At 40.3% G+C, this 21303-nt stretch overlaps 1 protein-coding gene across 1 annotated transcript in view; it reads right to left on the bottom strand.

Annotated features, from left to right (window-relative positions):
• The window catches only part of LOC135506266 (ALK tyrosine kinase receptor-like), a 769161-nt gene that overhangs the window by 498498 nt on the left and 249360 nt on the right, over positions 1-21303 (bottom strand). The window contains 1 exon segment of the mRNA XM_064925805.1: positions 3459-3550. Coding sequence (XP_064781877.1) covers positions 3459-3550 — 92 coding nt within the window.

The raw sequence follows: 21303 nt of genomic DNA, 5'->3' as shown, positions 1-21303 counted from the left end.
AGTTCTGGAAACTTTAGAGTGTTTTCTATCCAAATCTACTAATTGTATGCATATCCTATCTTCTGGGCCTGAGTCGAAGGCAGTTTAATTTGGGCATGCTTTTCATCCAAAATTCCAAATGCTGACCCCTACCCGAGAGAAGTTAATCTTATACATTTGCACACACTGTATATAGATTTTGTTATTGTGTAATTGACTGTACATTTGTTTATCAGGCAGTCAGCAGATTTGATAGGCTACTAATGACTATCAGCAGCATCAGAGCTTGGAGAAGTCTAATTACATGACTAAACAGTCACGTGGAATTTGACGGCCTTCATGACTCGTGACAGCCGGTGTGGCAGTAATACGGTCACCGCAACAGCCCTAATCTACACACAATACCCCATAATGACAAAGCAAAAACAGGTTTTGCTAATTTATAAAAAATAAAATAAATGTATTACATAAGTATTCAGACCCTTTACCCAGTTCTTTGGTGAAGCACCTTTGGCAGCAATTACAGCCTTGAGTCTTCTTGGGTATGATAATAAAAGCTTGGTGCACATGCATTTGGGGAGTTTCTCCCCTGTAGATCCTCTCAAGCTCTGTCAGGATGGATGGGGAGCTTTGCTGCACAGCTATTTTCAGGTCCCTCCAGAGATGTTTGATCGAGTTCAAATCCAGGCTCTGGCTTGGCCACTCAAGGACATTCAGAGACTTGTCCCGAAGCCACTCATGCGTTGTCTTGGCTGTGTGCTTAGGGTCGTTGTCCTGTTGGAAGGTGAACCTTCGCCCAGTCTGAGGACCTGAGTGCTCTGGAGCAGGTTTTCATCAAGGATCTCTCTGTACTTTGCCCATTCATCTTTGCCTTGAGCCTAACTAGTCTCCTAGTCCCTGCCACTGAAAAACATCCCCACAGCATGATGCTGCCACCACCATGCTTCACCATAGGGATGACGCCAGCTTTCCTCCAGACATGATGCTTGGCATTCAGGCCAAGGAGTTCAATCTTGGTTTCATCAGACCAGTTAATCTTGTTTCTCATGGTCTGAGAGTCTTTATGGGTCTTTTGGCAAACTCCAAGCGGGCTGTCATGTGCCTTTTACTGAGGACTGGCTTCCGTCTTGCCACTCTACCATAAAGGCCTGATATGGTGTCATGTTGCAGAAATGGTTGTCCTTCTGGAAGGTTCTCCCATCTCCACAGAGGAACTCTAGAGCTCTGTCCATAGTGACCATAGGGTATTTGGTCACCTCCCTGACAAGAACCTGATGGGAGGCCAGCTCTTGGTGGTTCCATTTAAGAATGATGGAGGCCACTGTGTTCTTGGGGACCTTCAATTCTGCAGGAATGTTTTGGTACCCTTCCCCAGATCTGTGCCGACACAATGCTGTTTCGGAGCTCTACGGACATGTCCAGCAACCTCATGACTTGGTTTTTGCTCTGACATGCACTGTCAACTGGGTTTGTGTCTTTCTAAATCATGTCCAATCAATTTAATTTACCACAAGTGGACTCCAATCAAGTTGTAGAAATATCTCAAGGATGATCAATGGAAACAGGATGCACCTGATCTCAACTTCGAATCTCATAGCAAAGGGTCTATGTACTTCTGTCATTATGGGGTATTATGTGTAGACTGCTGAGTAACTTCTTTTTATTTAATCCATTTTAGAATAAGGCTTTAACCTCTCTGGGCAACCCGACGCGCTAGCGTCCCACCTTGCCAACAATAAATGCAAATGCGCTATGCCAAATGCTAATAGCACTCGTTGAAACTCAAACGTTCATTAAAACACACATGCAGGGTACTCAAATCAAGCTACACTCGTTGTGAATCTAGCCAACAAGTCAGATTTTTAAAATGCTTTTCGGCGAAAGCATGAGAAGCTATTATCTGATAGCATGCAACACCACGAAATACCTGAAGGGGACGTAAACAAAATAATTAGCGTAGCCGGCGCTACACAAAACGCAGAAATAAAATATAAAACATTCATTACCTTTGACAAGCTTCTTTGTTGGCACTCCTATATGTCCCATAAACATCACAATTGGGTCTTTTTTTCCGATTAAATCGGTCTTTGTATACCCAAAATGGCCATTTATAAAGACTGTGTGATCCAGGAAAAACACCTTTTATAAATGCAACGTTATTTTTTTAAATTAAAAATGTTGCCTATAAACTTTGACAAAACACTTCAAACTACTTCTGTAATCCAACTTTAGGTATTAGTAAACGTTAATAAACGATCAAATTGATCACGGAGCAATCTGTATTCAATAGCAACAAGTTTGGAAAACGTAGTCCACTTTCCCCATTTCTTCAAAGTGTGTACCCGACGAAAGGCTGTGCCTATTACTCATACGACCAAGGATTTAGCTGCATAGAAATCACAACACTGGCGACATCATGTGGAAGCTGTAGGAACTGTAAGCCCATCGTTATCTATTATATCTTGCATTAGACAATACAGAGACTGGCGGATTGATTTTTTCTTCGTCGATTTTGTGATCAGGTTTCCACATATAATATGTAGGTCGCAAGGATTTGTCTGCCTCACACACATTCCTCCAATTGCAGTTGCATTTCACTGGTCAGAAACAATATAAAATAGTCTTAGTCATTTAAAATAAATGTATATCTTTGATGTAGGCAATTATTGGTGCCGCAGAGGCCTAAAGTCCTGAGAGAAAGCAATTAGTTGACTTACTGTATGTTTGGATTCTATGTTTATTAAATATGTAATATCGTTCCTTGTGTTGCCTTGCAGCTCCAATGGACTTAATGATTTAGCATACAGAAATAAACAAGCACTCGCAAGATTACTTCTTAATGCCTGGATCATTTTAAATAAGATTTGGAAAGAATGGACATTTAATGAAGTTTCATTACTTTGGCATTACTGTGTAGTCTTGACATCAGCCAAGTTTCATGAAAGACCAGTTTTCAAAAGAATTGCTAATTTTCTTTGACAACACAAGACTAATAAATATTCAATGAATAGTAATTGGACAAAATCCACTCTTGCTCAAGGTCATCTTTTGATAACTCTTTCTTGATTTGCTTCTTTCATCATCTGTTTCTTCCCATGTACTGTATAGTTTGAACTTGGGTTTTAGTAACACTTGAAATTCAGTTACACTTCAGTAAAACTTGTTTCAGAGTATTTCACTGTATCAGACACACTTGAAACAAGGTAAGACTTGTTTCAGTAACACTTGCCTGTTTCAGTGGAAATTCAGTGACCTCAACAAAGACCATCCCAGAAGCTGCTAACTTTAAAGCATGGCGGGGATGGTGAAAAGCAAAAGCGACGAGACAGAGACGCTTATGGGTGTTGATGGAGAGCTGACGCAACGTGTCACATCACATAAAGAGAGTGCCATCTCTCCTGGCCAAAGGACGTTGGGGCCGGTCTGTTTAGTTGAGAGGCTCTGATAACAAGACTCTCACCTGATGTCGGTGCCATGACCTTGGGGGAGTTCAGCTCATCCTGGGCCATCCAGGAGAAGTTCCAGTAACCTCGGGGGACGCCCAGTCCGGATCTACCTGCCAGTGGCTCCCCTGGAGGAAAGAGTAGAAGACATGGTCACAATAATGCAACACAACAAACAAGTAATTCCTTTGAAGGAGAACGGAATAAAGTTCAATGTTCGTATTCGTTGTTTATTCAGATACACATAATGAGAGGGGGACAGGTGAGAGAGGTTGATCAAGGAATCAAATGCCAATTCCCCAGGGGCCCTGTGGGCCAACATTTATATTTTTAAACGAGTGGGGCAGTCCCATGTTTCATGTTTATTGGATTGAATAGAGATAGAGGAGATGTGTTGAAATATTGTAGCAATGGGCCAGAGGCAGTGGCTTAGACCGCTAGACCACCCCAGTCCGCAACCTCTGGCACTTTTTATGTGTATTTCTACATAATTCAGTAATGATCATCCCGTGGTGTGCCTGCATGCTTTGACAATGTGCCATTCATTTTTCTCGACTCAAGCGTTTAAGTGATCAAATTGTTGCCTGTTGTTTTTACACCAGACACACTGTGAACGGAGATCACAGTGGGTAGAATTATTAGTTTTTCTGTTCATCAATTTAATCTCAAATCTCAAGATTCCTTTGTCTCTACAACAATGTTGAAATACATATATTTTTTATACTTTCTCTTTAAAGTTATACATTTTATCTGGACCACTATAAGTATCTACTGATAACAAATCAAACTGTATTTGTCACATGCACAGAATACAACAGAGTAAGAACTACAACAAGTGTAGTTCTTACTGTGAAATGCTTACTTACAAGCCCTTAATAACCTGTTAACAAAGTACAGTTCAAGAAGAGTTTAGAAAATATTTACCAATTAAACTAAAGTTAAAAATAATAAAAATAACCCAATAACATAACAGTTACGAGGCTATATACAGCAGGTACCGTTACCGAACCAGTGTGCGGGGGTACAGGTTAGACGAGGTCATTTGTACATCTAGGTAGGGGTGAAGTGACTATGCATAGAAAATAAACAGCGAGTAGCAGAAGTGTACAAAAGAAATGGAGGGGGTCAATGCAAATAGCCCGGTGGCCATTGAATTAATTGTTCAGCAGTCTTATGGCTTGGGGTTAGAAGCTGGTAAGGGGCCCGTTGGTCCTAGACTTGATGCTCCGGTACCGCCTGCCGTGCGGCAGCAGAGAAAACCCTCTGTAGCTCCTTATGGTCAGATGCCAAGCAGTTGTCATACCAGCCGGTGATGCAACCGGTCAGGATGCTCTCGATGGTGCAGCTGTAGAACTTTTTGAGGATTTGGGGACCCATGACAAATCTTTTCATTTCCCGAGGGGAGAATGTTTTTGTCATGCCCTCTTCACAACTATTTTGGTGTGGTTTGTCTATGAGAGTTCATTGGTGATGTGAACACCAAGGAACTTGAAACTCTCGACCCGCTCCACTACAGCCCTGTCGATGTTATTGTGGGCCTGTTCGGCCCACCTTTTCCTGTAGTCCACAATCAGCACCTTCGCCTCGCTCAAATTGAGGGAGAGGTTGTTGTCCTGGCACCACACTGCCAGTTCTCTGACCTCCTCCCTATAGGCTGTCTCATTGTTGTGATCAGGCCTACCACTGTTGTGTCGTCAGCAAACTTAATGATGGTGTTGGAGTCGTGTTTGGCCACGCAGTCGTGGGTAAACAGGGAGTACAGGAGGGGACTAAGTACACACCCCTGAGGGGCCCCAGTGTTGAGGATCAGCGTGGCAGACGTGTTGTTACCTACCATTACCACATGGGGGTGGCCATTCAGGAAGTCCAAGATCCAGTTGCAGAGGGAGGGGTTTAGTCCCAGGGTACTTAGCTTAGTAATGAGCATCAAGGGCACTATGGTGTTGAACGCTGAGCTGTAGTGAATGAACAGCATTCTCACATAGGTGTTCCTTTTGTCGAGGTGGGAATGGGCAGTGTGGAGTGCAATAGTATGATACTGTATGTTTGTATGATACTGTACTGTATGTTTGTGCAGGAAAACACCAAACATCACAATGAGGTGAAGGTTAAAACAGGTACCTCACTGTTAACTCTTGAAACTCCCCATCCCGGATCCGGGATCGTGACTAAAGCCTCAGGCTCATTAGCATAACGCAACGTTAACGATTTCTGAAAATTGCAAATAAAATTAAAATAATGCGTTTGCTCTCAAGCTTAGCCTTTTCTTAACAACACTGTCATCTCAGATTTTCAAAATATGCTTTTGAACCATAGAAATTGACTAATTTGTGTAAGAGTATGCAAAGCTAGCAATGCATTTTGAATAACATGTAGCACGCAACATTTTCACAAAAGCCAGATAACCAAATAAATAAAATCATTTACCTTTGAAGAGCTTCTGATGTTTTCAATGAGGAGACTCTCAGTCACATGCCAAATGTGCAGTGTTTCCTGAAAGCGTCTGTGTGTAGGAGAAATCGTTCCGTTTTCTACATTGCGCCTGGCTACTGAAACGAACCGAAAATGCAGTCACCTACAACTTAAAACTTTTTCCGGATTAACTACATAATATCGACCGAAACATGGCAAACGTTGTTTGGAATCAGTCCTCAAGGTGTTTTTTCACATATCTCTTCATTGACATGCAGTTCGTGGAAGCTTGCTTTACTCTCTGTATTGTTTGGAAAAATACTGGCAGGTGACTTTTGCGCACCAATTTCGGCGCAGGACACCGGGCGGACACGTGGTAAATGTGGTCTCTTATGGTCAATCTTCCAATGATCTGCCTACAAATACGTCACAATGCTGCAGACACCTTGGGGAAACGACAGAAAGGGCAGACTCATTCCTCTTGCGTTCACAGCCATATAAGGAGATCATGACAAACAGAGCCTCAAAAATCCTTGTCATTTCCTGGATGCCATCTCATCTTGGTTTTGCCTGAAGCTCACGTTAAAGGGCACGCACAGAGAAGATCTTTGTATTTCTGGACACGTCAGAGTGTTTTCTTTCGAACAGTAGCAATTATATGCATAGTCGAGCATCTTTTCGTGACAAAATATCTTGTTTAAAACGGGAACGTTTTTCATCCAAAAATGAAATACTGCCCCCAGAGGTTCAAGAGATTAAGGGATCAGGGGCTTCTAATGTTTCTAGCCCAGTTCTATCACTCCAGACTCCTGAGAACAGCATTCACTATGAGTACCGTGGGATATGTACTTCATTTGTAGCGTTTCAAGTCTCATTTTGCTATAGTAGATCCATAATGACACTATAATGATTCCAGCAGTGAGTTATTGGCAGTATGGATGTGTGTATTTGTTAACTTACTTACTTCTATATTGATATGTGTATACCGTGTTGATATGTGCTTCTCATAGTTGCTTCTCCACTCGAATACACAAAACATTAAGAACACCTACTCTTTCCATGACATAGACTGGCCAGGTGAATCCAGGTGAAAGCTATGATCCCTTGTTAAATCCACTTCAATGAGTGTAGATGTAGTGTAGCAGATGGGTTAAAGAAGGATTTTCTAGCCTTGAGACATGGATTGTGCATGTATCACACCCTGATCTGTTTCGCTTGTCTCCACCCCCCACCAGGTGTCCCCCATCTCACCTCATTATCCTATGTGTATTCATACCGGTGTTTTCTGTTTGTCTGTTGCCAGTTTGTTTTGTTCGTCATGCCTACCAGCGGTTTTCCCCTCGCTCCTGTTTGTTTCTAGTTCCTGTTTTCTAGTTTTCCAGGGTTTGAACATTCTGCCTGACCCTGAGACTGCCTGCTGTACTGTACCTTTTGGACTTGGATCTGGATTACAGAACTCTGACTGCCCTTGACCTGTCATTTTGCCTTTCCCCTGTTCCAGTAATACATTTTTCTGGGTCTTCCCTAAAACTTGATACTATGTGTTCCATTCAGAGGGAAAATGGGCAAAACAAAATATTTAAGTATCTTTAAATGGGGTATGGAAGTAGGTGCCAGTAAGTGCCAGGTGGGAAGAATTGGTATCAACATGGGCACTTTATATGTATTTATACATAATCCAGTAATGATCATCCCGTGGTGTGTCTGCATGCTTTGACAATGGGCCGTGGATCGATTGTTTATGGCTCACATACCCAATTCATGTTTCAAGCCCCCCACCAATGACAGCGCTCACAGGGATGTTGACTCCAATGCTTCCCACAGTTGATTGAAGTTTGCTGTATTTTCTTTTTGGTGCTGTACCATTCTTGATACACACGGAAAACTGTTGAGCATGAGAAACACAACAGCTTTGTAGTTCTTGACACACTCAAACTGGTGCGCCTGGCACCTACTACCATACCCTGTTCAAAGGCACTTAAATCTTTCGTGTTGCCCATTCACCCTCTGAATGGCACACATACATAATCCATTTTTCAATTGTCTCAAGGCTTAAAAATCATTCTGTAACCTCTCTCCTCCCCTTCATCTACACTGATTGAAGTGGTTTTAACAGGTGACATCAATAAGGGATCATAGCTTTCATCCGGATTCACCTGGTCAGTCTATGTCATGGAAATGTTTTGTACACTCAGTATATATTCTGTACCATAAAACTGGTCAAGTCTACAGCACTTTGAATGTGAAAGAGCCCAACTACAACAAGGGTTTCAAATATGCCACTCACACAAATATAAGTTTGGTCCCTCGGTTTCCCTGACTTTGTTTAAACCCTCAAAACTGGGAAGCAATTTGATTTGGAACCAATTTATGTTCTGATGCTATAAAAGAGATGTGACAGTAGTTAATTAGAAGTACCTAAGATCTGCTGAGGGCTTTTCTTTCTCTCCCTCTGTTGTTCTTATGTTTATTTCTGTCTTTCTTATGTTCTTTCTCTACGTCTCTCCCTTCTGTCTTCATAGTTGTAATGAGTGAGATGATTCATGCAATATACTGTACAGGGGCAAACCAAAATCTTTTAATAATTTCAAATGAGCACTAAAGGGGGGATCGATATTAAACAAAGCATGACTTCCATAAGCCAGGGAGCACAGTGTAAAGTGCCTTGCAAAACTATTCATCGTTGTCGTTTTTCCTATTTTGGTGCAGCGCAACCTGTACTTTAAATGTATTTTTATTTGGATTTTATGTAATGGATATACACAAAATAGTCCCAAATTGGTGAAGTGAAATGAAACAAATTACTTATTTCAAAAAAATTAAAATGATAAAAAACGGCAAAGTGTTGATTTGCATATGTATTCACCCCCTTTGCTATGAAGCCCCTAAATAAGATCTGGTGCAACCAATTACCTTCAGAAGTCACATAACTAGTTAAATAAAGTCCACCTGTGTGCAATCTAAGTGTCACATGATCTCAGTATATATACACCTGTTCTGAAAGGCCCCAGAGTCTGCAATACCACTAAGCAAGGGGCACCACCAAGCAAGCGGCATTATGAAGACCAAGGAGCTCTCCAAACAGGCCAGGGACAAAGTTCTGGAGAAGTACAGATCAGGGTTGGGTTATAAAAAAATATCCAAAACTTTGAACATCCCACAGAGCACCATTAAATCCATTATTTAAAAAATGGAATGAATATGGCACCACAACAAACCTGCCAAGAGAAAGCCACCCACCAAAACTCTAAATACAGGGAAATTCTTGAGGGAAACCTGTTTCAGTCTTCCAGAGATTTGAGACTGGGACGGAGGTTCACCTTTCAGCAGGACAATTTCGCTAAGCATACTGCTAAAGCAACACTCGAGTGGTTTAAAGGCAAACATTGAAATATCTTAGAATGGCCTAGACAATGCCCAGACCTCAATCAAATTGAGAATATGTTGTATGATTTAAAGATTACTGTACACCAGCGGAACCAATCCTACTTGAAGGAGCTGGAGCAGTTTTGCCTTGAAGAATTGGCAAAAATCCCAGTGGCTAGATGTGCCAAGTTTATAGTGACATACCCAAGATACTTGCAGCTGTAATTCCTGCAAAAGGTGGCTCTACAAAGTATTGACTTTGGGGGGTGAATAGATATGCACGCTCAATTTATCTGTTTTTTTTTGTCTTATTTCTTGTTTGTATCACAATAAAACATGTTTTGCATCTTCAAAGTGGTAGTCATTTTGTGTAAATCAAATTATACAAACCCCCAAAAATCTATGTTTATTTGTTGAGCTTCACTTTAAAGACACAGGGATTACATTTGATCAAAATGTATAGTATAGTATAGTATAGTATGTTTAGTGGAGTATAAAATGCTCTTGCAGAGACTCCAACGCACTCTTATGTGTACACAAATTTTTCCTCTTTTCCACTCCCTTTTCATACCTCTCCAAAGGGCCTCTCAAATGCCAGCATGTACATTTGTAAGGGGTGCGTACTGGCAGCAGAGAGGTCAGGCGCAGGAGAGCAAAAACTGTGTTACAACAGCGCAGTTTAATAATAAAAATCACCGTAAACAGAACAATCAATACAAAATGTTACAAAACCCGTCGCACACCAGAATAATGTGCACAAGAACTTACAATAAACAATTCTGGACAAAGATATGGGGGGAACAGATTGTTAAATACACAACATGTAACGATGGAATTGAAACCAGGTTTGTGGGAAAACAAGACAAAACAAAAGGAAAATGAAAGGTATAAACCGGCGACGCCTACCTCCGAAGGTCGCCCGAACAAGGAGAGGAACCAACTTCGGCGGAAGTCATGAAAACATTATCATACATGTTTATAAAAGTCCTTTCAGTCCATGTCAACCAGGGCCTCGGCACTATTTGACTGTATTATTCAAAACATTATCATACATGTTTATAAAAGTCCTTTCAGTCCATGTCAACCAGGGCCTCGGCACTATTTGACTGTATTATTCAAAACATTATCATACATGTTTATAAAAGTCCTTTCAGTCCATGTCAACCAGGGCCTCGGCACTATTTGACTGTATTATTCAAAACATTATCATACATGTTTATAAAAGTCTTTTCAGTCCATGTCAACCAGGGCCTCGGCACTATTTGACTGTATTATTCAAAACATTATCATACATGTTTATAAAAGTCCTTTCAGTCCATGTCAACCAGGGCACTATTTGACTGTATTATTCAAAAAAGTATTTATGTGGCGATGGTTGGAGGATCATCTCCCACAACAGACTCAATTTAATTCACATCAGTTTCACCAAACAACCATTAGAGCAGTGGTCACCAAAGTAGTTCACGATGTATATAGCACTGGTGGCCTTTGTTTCACTGTGGTGCAACGAGCCAGAAATAAACCCAAGTGGATAAACGGGAATGCTTTATATAGCGAGGGGATCTGCTTTGGGATATGAGACTCACAAACACAGACAGAAGGAGGCATAAGGAAGAGCAGTCAGGTGTCATTCGCAAATGTGCTAAATACTGTTCCAATAAGCAAACACAGCATCAAACTAAAATACTGAGCTTCTACTCATACCATTGAATGGTGAGAACTTGAAGACAGACAAAAAAAGTATTACATTAAGAGCTTTGCCAAATTCCCCACATGGCCCATTACCTCTACCTCCCAAACCCCATTTCCCCCATTCTGACTAGAGACCACTACTGATATAGTAAAGCCATCCCCTCCACCCTCATCCCCCATCCATGTTCTCAATGACCGGAATGTTACTACGATTAATGAGGTCTAAACAACCCACCTGTCTACACATCCAATGATATATGATTCACTGGTGATGTTCAGGCAGTATATATTTCCCATTAAAATGAACACCTGGGTTCCAATCAATTCAGAAAAGCTCCAGTTTCTGATACCAAGTGAATAATAAGTAGCAGGTTAATTTCATTGCCCAAGGTTGTATAGGGCAATTGAGGCAGGGCACTTATGATAGGGGGCTTATGCCATTCGGAGAGGATCATTGCATTTGTTTAAGTAAAATCATAGTACCAGGGCATGCTCCAAGCCATGTACAGTATTATGGAGTCACTCAAGTGGGGAATGTACTGAGGTATTTGCCAAGTCTTCAGGCAAAGGTTATCGATCACACAAGGCAAGCTTGGCAAACTAACCTCTTGGATTATTCTTACTGTGGTGTAATATTTAATACAAATATTTAAATTAATTTGAAAAGCAACAGGCAACAAAGCACCATGCAGCTTTACAATTTGTTCAGGGAAATTGTGGCTTTTCAAGACAGTCTCTGTCAGAACACAGAGATACTAAACAAGTTTGAGAAATATTACATTTAAATACATTTCAGGTAAATATAAGACACAAACTATCATGACAACTTTTTTAACCATTCCCACAACTAGTTGCAGATGCTGTGAAGATCACTATCTATCAAATATTCTGTTACCAAAGCCCAAGTATGATTATTACTAAAAATATTTCAGGTGGGTATAGGACACCTAAGCTAACGAAACATGTGCTTAACCATTCCCTACAACTTGTTGTTGTTGCTGTGAAGACAACGACCTATTAAATATTTAACCATCATTTGTTGCATGACTGCCGTGTTTTGGGGAAAACCCCTCTGGACATCTATGATATTTGACATGTGTTCCAAAGTTCAAAAGGTACTGTTTACATTCTTTCTGTGGTGTGCTTTGTTCACAGTATTCCCTTTTGACAGAGCTGCTGCAGGAGAGCCCCCTACCTCATGTCGACAACGGAGATGTCAAGCACGTGTCATTGTTTGTTAGAGAGTTTCAATATTTTACCCCTGTTGCTGCTTGCTTCTGCCAGCGTTTTCCATAAGTGTTTGTATATTTGGCACTCAGACAACTAGCAGTCGCAGCATGCGACAGTAGAGTAGTGCCACTGGGTTGGAGCTTTTGAGTGTAGTACATTGGAGTTAAGTTGTGTCTACAGATGCTGTATCTTAATTTAAACCAGTTTCACACATCAGGAAAATAATCCTGCAGCAACAGGAAATGTGAATTGTTATCTGGATTATAATCATTGACATTTCTTTTTGTAGGGGTTGATACATCTATTGTTCATGCAAATCAAGTCTGAAATGTTAAAGTAGAATTGACATGCTTCAAACCCCGAAGTCACTAAAAGTTTGCAGTTCTTGCAACAACAAGATGATCAGATTACTATACGACATCTGTAGTTATTTTCAATGGAGCAATTCTTCTACCTTAAACAGTTTGGATTTACCACAAAAATCCGTGAATTTTAAAGCTAGTGTACATCTACCCCACATCTCCTCTGGTACACAGAAACCTTGATTGAATAACAACAATGTATCCTTCCTTCCTAATTCCTTCAGGTAAGCACATATCTTGAAGTGGTTGGATAGGTGGAAGCAAGGTTAGGTTACCACCCTATTACTTTCGCCAATTCAACCAATTCAAATCTGCCATTACTTTTTTTAAGACAGGAAGGATGCAGTTCTAAGGTATTTCAACAGGACCTTCGCCTTTTTCTTACCATAGGCTATTCAGAAGCATGGTTAATAAACAAATGTACATGATGACTCTCAAAAGTCTAAACGGGATCCTTGAGACATTCCAAATCTGACGTCACCCCATTGAAGTTGGGGGTGGCGCTGTGGAATATCTGACCATTCTGTGTTAAGTCTGACATTTCAGACTGGGTTAAATCTTGTCAAAATGTTTGTAATGATACACTACATGACAAAAAGTATGTGGACACATGCTTGTCAAACATCTCATTCCGAAATCATGGGCATTAATATGGAGTTTGTCCCCTCTTTGCTGCTATAACAACATCCACTCTTCTGAGAAGGCTTTCCACTAGATGTTGGAACATTGCTGTCTTGTTGAAAAGGTGGCATCCAATGACGGTGCTTGATTGAAAGTCACTGAGCTCTTCAGTAAGACCATTCTACTGCCAATGATTGTCTATGGAGATTGCATGGCTGTGTGCTTGATTTTATACACTTGACTGCAATGGGTGTGGCTGAAATAGCAGAATCCACCAATTTGAAGGGGTGTCCTTCAAATTAGTGGAAGGTCGGATTATTGTAATTATGAATCAAGCGAATACACAGAAACCTTCCCGATAATTTCCTTTTATCCAATATCTGTTGTAATGCTCTACTGGAGCTTATTGATCAACTTGAAGTACACTCAAATGATGGCATTGACTCCTGGTATGACATATTTTGTGCCTGACTGGGCCAAGGGTAAATCTGTAAATGCGTCCAGAAAAAATAAAGGCCCAAAAGTAGGTAACCCCTTCTGGAATAAGGAACTACATGCATTATGGTCACAGATGAGGTTGTCTGAAAAAAGGTTTCTAAAGTGTAAAGGAAATAAAAAGCTGAACGAAGAGCTAAGAAATTAATTGAAAGCGTGCCAACATACATTTGTTAAAAGAATAAGGTCTATATATGTCAACTCCTCTCCCTGTTCCACCAATCCCTTTTTCCTTTTCTGGTTGTTTTGTCTGTGTTCCTTTTCACACCTGGTTTCAATTGCGTTTATTTCTGTGTGTATATAGGGTACCTGTTGCCTGCCTTAATTCGTGCAGGATTAAGCTTGTGTGTATTTGCGTTCGATGATCTATGATGTTTATTGTTTTCGCTATTACGTACGTGTAGTTAAGTTTCGGAACTGAGTTTGTTCCTCAGGCGTTTGGCACGAGTTTCTGTATTGTCTTCACTATTTAGGCACTTGTATGTAGTGTCGGAACTGTGGTTGTTCCTCCGTGTATTGGCACGGGTTTCTGTTCCTTCGAGAGCGTAGTTTTGGATATTCATCTGTGCCAATTTTGTATTGGTGGACTATGTATGTATGTATGTATGTATGTATGTATGTATGTATGTATGTATGTATGTATGTATGTATGTATGTATGTATGTATGTATGTATGTATGTATGTATGTATGTATGTATGTATGTATGTATGTATGTATGTATGTATGTATGTATGTATGTATGTATGTATGTATGTATGTATGTATGTATATATATTAAACACGCTTCTCAAAATTCCCTGCTCTCCTGCGCCTGACTCCTACACCTCTCAACGAGACGCACCTTATCACACTATAAAGCGTAGATTTAGTTGTGGGCAGGCATTACAATTGGAACAGCTACAGACCAACAACACACAACAGTTGGAGTGAGATAAACAAGTTGAGCCCCAAAATGGCTCAGAAAATTCCCATGGAATTTGTTTTAGAAAATGGAGAACTCGATCAAAACTGATCTTATGTTTGGGAAACTTTTATTTTCAGGCGTTAACAGGCCTTCTAGATTTGATTATGATTTTTTAAAAGAAACATGCTCGTAAAGATGAGTTGGAGGAATAAAAGTACAAAGGGAGTCATACTCCCCTAACCAATATCTCAATGCCAGTCTTACCCTAGAAGAGGTCAGAAAGGTGGTTGAGCGTGCTCAACCAAAGAAAGCTACAGGAATTGATAATTGGTCTAATGAAGTTTTGTTAGTCACCTAAATTGTTCCAAATACTATTTGAACTCTTCCAGGTTTGTTTTAAGAATGGCATAGTTCCATCTTAATGGTACAAATCTATAATCAAGCCTGTCCTCAAATCCTCCAAAAATCCCATTGAACTGTAGAGGGAAAAGTCTCATTAACATTGTATGTACATTTTATTCTTGCATTCTAATTAACAGAACTGTCTAGTCAGAATGCTAATGAACAGAATGGTTTTAGGAAAGTCAGAGCTTGTATAAACCATACAGTTCATATATACTGTCTCCACAGTGGTCCAGGCTAGAATCCAAGAGAGAAAACCAACTTTTGCCTGTTTTATTGATTTTCAGAAGGTTTTCGATTGGGTGAATAGAGACTTCCTTGCTTTAGGACTAATTAAAATGGGAATTGAAGTAAGATTCTATGATGCAATCTAAGCTCTTTATCGGGCTCCTGTTGCCTGTGTTCAGGTCAATGACCTCAGGTCTGGCTGGTTTCCCACCCCTTACGGTGTAAAGCAGGGACACGTACTCTCAACCACTTTATTTACACTATATGGTAATGATTTAGCCCTACAAATCAAGCATGTAAAACTTGGTGTTGAAGTTGCATGCTGATGACCAAAGATGACCTCCAGAATATGTTGAATATTGTTAATTTAGGTTGTACTAAATGGAGACTAGTGATAAATTAAGAAAACGCCCAGATTGTTCATTTCAGAAAGAAGAAGAAGAAGGAAGGCAGGCGTGCAGAGAAGTGCACACAACGTTTGTTTTGGTACTACCCCATTATTCTTCACTGCGCTTTATATATACTTTGGTTTCACTCTGGATGAACACATGCCCTTTGAAGAATACATTAGATCACTGGCAGATTCTGCAGGTAGAGCCTTGGGGTCAGTGTTCAACAAATTGAAAATATGTAAGGATCTCGGTCACTGTGATTATTCTCAGCTATAGTATATACATTTTGTATATGTTCAGTGATGGACAATGCTGCTGGGGTATGGGGATCCAAAGTGCGCACTAATTATAACAGTGTTCAAAACAGAATAATCCGCTGCTTTCTTGGTTTGCACAAACTGACTGCAAACCTGGCCATCTGTGGAGGTATGGGTTGGGAACCATGTGAAGTTAGTCAAAAAGGGGACCTGGTACATCTATGGAACATACTGATAAATATGCCAGAACACGGAATCACCCCAAAAGGTTTTTGACTGGGACCTAACTATCCTTGGGCTAGAACTGGATTTCACAAACTCGGTCCCCCCCTAAATGCAAGTTTTCCTTTTTGCCATAGCACTACACAGCTGGAGCAGAAGGAGAAATGTACTTTTTGGGTAGTGTGGCTAGATGGTAGCTGTACTTACCATATTTATTGTACGCGTTTAATTTGTATAATTGTATTTTGTTCTGTAGTGCCTTGTAAGCACATGTCGGCTTGGAAATGGTAGGGGTATGACACCAAAATCAATCACAAACAATGAAGTTTTAAAATAGAGGTAAGGGGCTAGGGTAAAGTTAGCGGTTAAGGTTAGAGTGGAAGGGATGGACATCCCAAGGATTCCGGATAGCACTAATCATGACTCCCCCATCTTTAGGGTTCTCACGTAGCCCAGAGGAAAGATTGCCTCATACTCGTACATTGCCACATTCTTTAAGGGACAGTTCAAGAAAATAACAAAACCAAAATGTGCTTTTAAGACATGGAAAAAACCTATATATTTTTTTATTTAACTAGGCAAGTCAGTTAAGAACAAATTCTTACTTACAATAGCCTAGGAACAGTGGGTTAACTGTCTTGTTCAGGGGTAGAACAACAGATCTTTACCTTGTCAGCTCGGGAATTTGATCTAGCAACCTTCTGGTTACTGGCCCAAAGCCCTAACCACTAGGCTACCTGCCACCCCTATATACAGTGCATTCGGAAAGTATTCAGACGCCTTATTCTAAAATGTATAAAATTGTTTTTTTCCCTCATCAATCTACACACAATACTGGTTTTAGACATTTTGTTTATTTTTCAAATAAAAAAACTGAAATATGACATTTACATAAGTATTCAGACCCTTTACTATGAGACTTGAAATTGAGCTCAGGTGCATCCTGTTTCAATTGATCATCCTTGAGATATTTCTACAACTTGATTGGAGTCCACCTGTGGCACACATCTGTCTAAGTTCTCACAGTTTGTATGTCAGATCAAAAATTCTAAAAATCTGTTTCGCTTTGTCAGTATGGGTTATTGTGTGTAGAGAGTTGAGGATATGTATTTATTTAATCCATTTTAGAATAAAGCTGTAATATAACAAAATGTGAAAAAAGTAAAGGAATCTAAATATTTTCCAAAGGCACTGTAAATATGTAATTTCAGTGAACTATCCTTTTTAGCAGTAGTTCAACGTCTTTCCCTAGAGCTCTCCCATCCAAACAATATCATTATCCCCACGTGGCAAGAGCGCTTCATGATATGTTCCCTGAGAAACAACCACTGTTGCCACTGAGAAATCTTAGCATTCTGGTGTTAATTCGTAAATTATGTGTTTTGTATCATCAAAGGACATTCCCCACTAGATCCTCACCTCTAAGAGCCAATCATGGCCTTTGATTGAAGCCTGTTTTTAAACCTCTATTATTTGCCAGCAGGAGACTGCCATGTTGAGGGTTTGTGTTCAATCAACTGAATGATTCATGGGATCTATTTCTACTAGGTGCACAAGGGGATGCTAATTAGAAAAGATGGAACTTGTTTCACAAATATACACTGTATACATTGCCCAGCATACAAGATCAAGAGTTTATGGAATGAGAGTCCGACACGTACAGTGCCCTGCAAAAGTATTCATCCCCCTTGGCTTTTTTCCTATTTTGTTGCATTACAATCTGGAGTTTCAATTTCATGTAATGGACATACACAAAATAGTCCAAATTGGTGAAGTGAAATGGAAAAGTTGTGCCCCTTTTGCTGTGAAGCCCAAAAATAAGATCTGGTGCAACCAATTACCTTCAGAAGTCACAATTAAATAAAGTCCACTAGTATGCAATCTAAGTGTCACATGATCTCAGTATATATACCCCCAGTGCCTGCAACACCACCAAGCAAGCGGCACTATGGAAACCAAGGAGCTCTCCAAACAGGTCAGGGACAAAGTTGTGGAGAAGTACAGATCAGGGCTGGGTTATAAGAAAATATCCAAAACTTTGAACATCCTATGGAGCACCATTAAAAAATGTAAAGAATTTGGCACCACAACAAACCTGCCAAGGGAGGGCCGCCCACCAAAACTCACTAACCAGGCAAGGAGGGAATTAATCATAGAGGCAACAAAGAGACCAAAGATAACCCTGAATGAGCTGCAAAGCTCCACAGCATCTGTCCATAGGATCACTTTAAGCCGTACACACAACAGAGCTGGGCTTTACGGAAGAGTGGCCAGAAAAAAATAAGCAAACAAGTTTGATATTTTGCCAAAAGGCATGTGAGAGACTCCCCAAACATATGGAAGATGGTGCTCTGGTCAGATGCGACTAAAATCAAGCTTTTTGGCCGTCAAGGAAAACGCTATGTCTGGCAACAAACCCAACACCTCTCATCACCCCGAGATTCTTGTCCCAAGCAGCATCATGCTATGGGGATGTTTTTTATCAGCAGGGACTGGGAAACTGGTCATAATTGAAGGAGTGATGAATGGCACTAAATACAGGGGTATTCTTGAGGGAAACCTGTTTCAGTCTTGCAGAGATTTGAGACTGGAACGGAGGTTCACTATCCAGCAGGACAATGACCCTAAGCATACTGCTAAAGCAACACTCGAGTGGTTTAAGGGAAAACATTTACATGTCTTGGAATGGCTTAGTCAAAGCCCAGACCTCAGTCCAATTGAGAATCTGTGGTAGGACTTAAAGATTGCTATACACCAGCGGAACCCATCCAACTTGACGGAGCTGGAGCACTTCTGCCTTGAAGAATGGGCAAAAATCCCAGTGGCAAGATAGGCCAAACTTATAGAGACATAGCTTAACCTTTTATAACTAGGGGGCGCTATTTTAATTTTTGGATGAAAAACGTTCCCGTTTTAAACAAGATATTTTGTCACGAAAAGATGCTCGACTATGCATATAAATTGACAGCTTTGGAAAGAAAACACTCTGACGTTTCCAAAACTGCAAAGATGTTGTCTGTGCCACAGAACTGATGTTACAGAAAAAACCCAGATAAAAATCCAATCAGGAAGTGCCGCATTTTTTGAAACCGCCTCATGGCAATGACTCCTTATATGGCTGTGGAGGAGCTAGGAGTCAGCTTACGTTTTCCACGTTTTCCCCAAGGTGTCTGCAGCATTGTGATGTATTTGTATTCATATCATTGGAAGATTGACCATAAGAGACTACATCTACCAGGTGGTCGCTTGGTGTCCTCCGTCGCAATTATTGCGTAATCTCTAGCTGCAGTATTTTTCCGTTTGCCTCTGATTTGAAACCAACTGCAATGAATGATTTTTCATCGAATAGAATTGTGAAAAACACCTTGAGGATTGATTCGAAACAATGTTTGCCATGTTTCTGTCGATTTTATGGAGCTAATTTGGAAAAAAAGTTAGCCAAACGTGATGAACAAAACGGAGCGATTTTTCCTACACAAATAATATTTTTGGAAAAACTGAACATTTGCTATCTAACTGAGTGTCTCCTCATTGAAAACATCTGAAGTTCTTCAAAGGTTAATTATTTTATTTGAATGCTTTTCTTGTTTTTGTGAAAATGTTGCCTGCTGAATGCTAGGCTTAATGCTATGCTAGCTATCAATACCTCTTACACAAATGCTTGTGTAGCTATGGTTGAAAAGCATATTTTGAAAATCTGAGAAGACAGTGTTGTTAACTTCTTGAAACTCCCCATCCCGGATCCGGGATCGTGACTAAAGCCTCAGGCTCATTAGCATAACGCAACGTTAACGATTTCTGAAAATTGCAAATAAAATGAAAATAATGCGTCTGCTCTCAAGCTTAGCCTTTTCTTAACAACACTGTCATCTCAGATTTTCAAAATATGCTTTTGAACCATAGCAATTGACTAATTTGTGTAAGAGTATGCTAAGCTAGCTTAGCATTTTGAGTAGCATTTAGCACGCAACATTTTCACAAAAACCAGATAACCAAATAAATAAAATCATTTACCTTTGAAGAGCTTCTGATGTTTTCAATGAGGAGACTCTCAGTTACATACCAAATGCGCAGTTTTTCCTGAAAGCGTCTGTGTGTAGGAGAAATCGCTCCGTTTTGTACATCACATTTGGCTACCGAAACGAACCGAAAATTCAGTCACCAAAACGTCAAACTTTTTCCCAATTAACTACATAATATCGACCGAAACATGGCAAACGTTGTTTGGAATCAATCCTCAAGGTGTTTTTTCACATATCTCTTCATTGATATATCGTTCGTGGAAGCCTGCATTCTTCTCTAAATTCCATGGAAAAATACTTGCAGCTGACTTTTGCGCACCAATTTCGGCGCAGGACACCGGGCGGACACCTGGTAAATGTGGTCTCTTATGGTCAATCTTCCAATGATATGCCTACAAATACGTCACAATGCTGCAGACACCTTGGGGAAACGACAGAAAGGGCAGACTTACTCCTCTCGCATTCACAGCCATATAAGGAGACAATGGAAAACAGAGTCTCAAAAATCCTGCTCATTTCCTGGATGCCGTCTCATCTTGGTTTTGCCTGAAGCTGACGTTCTAGGGCACGCACAGAAAATATCTTTGCAGTTCTGGAAACATCAGAGTGTTTTCTTTCCAAAGCTACCAATTATATGCATAGTCGAGCATCTTTTTGTGACAAAATATCTTGTTTAAAACGGGAACGTTTTTCATCCAAAAATGAAATTGCGCCCCTAGAGTTTCAACAGGTTAACGTTGCGTTATGCTAATGAGCTTGAGGCTATGATTACGCTCCCGGATACGGGATTGCTCGACGCTAGTGGTTAAGAGACTTGCAGCTGTAATTGATGCAGAAGGTGGCTTTACAAAGTATTAACTTTGGGGGGATGAATAGTTACACTCGCACAAGTTGTGTGCCTTATTTCTGTTTTGTTCCACTATAAAACATATTTTGCATCTTCAAAGTGGTAGGCCTGTATAGTAAATCAAACGATACAAACCCCCAAAAATCAATTTTCATTCCAGGTTGTAAGGCAACAAAATAGGAAAAATGCCAATGGGGAGTGAATACTTTCGCAAGCAACTGTACAGTAATGTTCACGTTCCCTAAAGGAAAGAGCTGTAACTGTAGGTATTGTGCCTAGTTATTTGCGTAATTACTAGAACAAAAGCCTTTACAAATCAGCTGTTTGATGAAGTACATCATGGCAACATGTTATATCTGATTTTGTTATACAGTAATTAGTTATTGTTGTATGTTCCTTTAAGAACTGTTTTTCACTGCATTTTGAG

The sequence above is a fragment of the Oncorhynchus masou genome, chromosome 2, assembly GCF_036934945.1.
Source record: "Oncorhynchus masou masou isolate Uvic2021 chromosome 2, UVic_Omas_1.1, whole genome shotgun sequence".
Lineage (NCBI taxonomy): Eukaryota > Metazoa > Chordata > Actinopteri > Salmoniformes > Salmonidae > Oncorhynchus > Oncorhynchus masou.
This window is presented reverse-complemented; position numbering and strand designations above follow the sequence as displayed.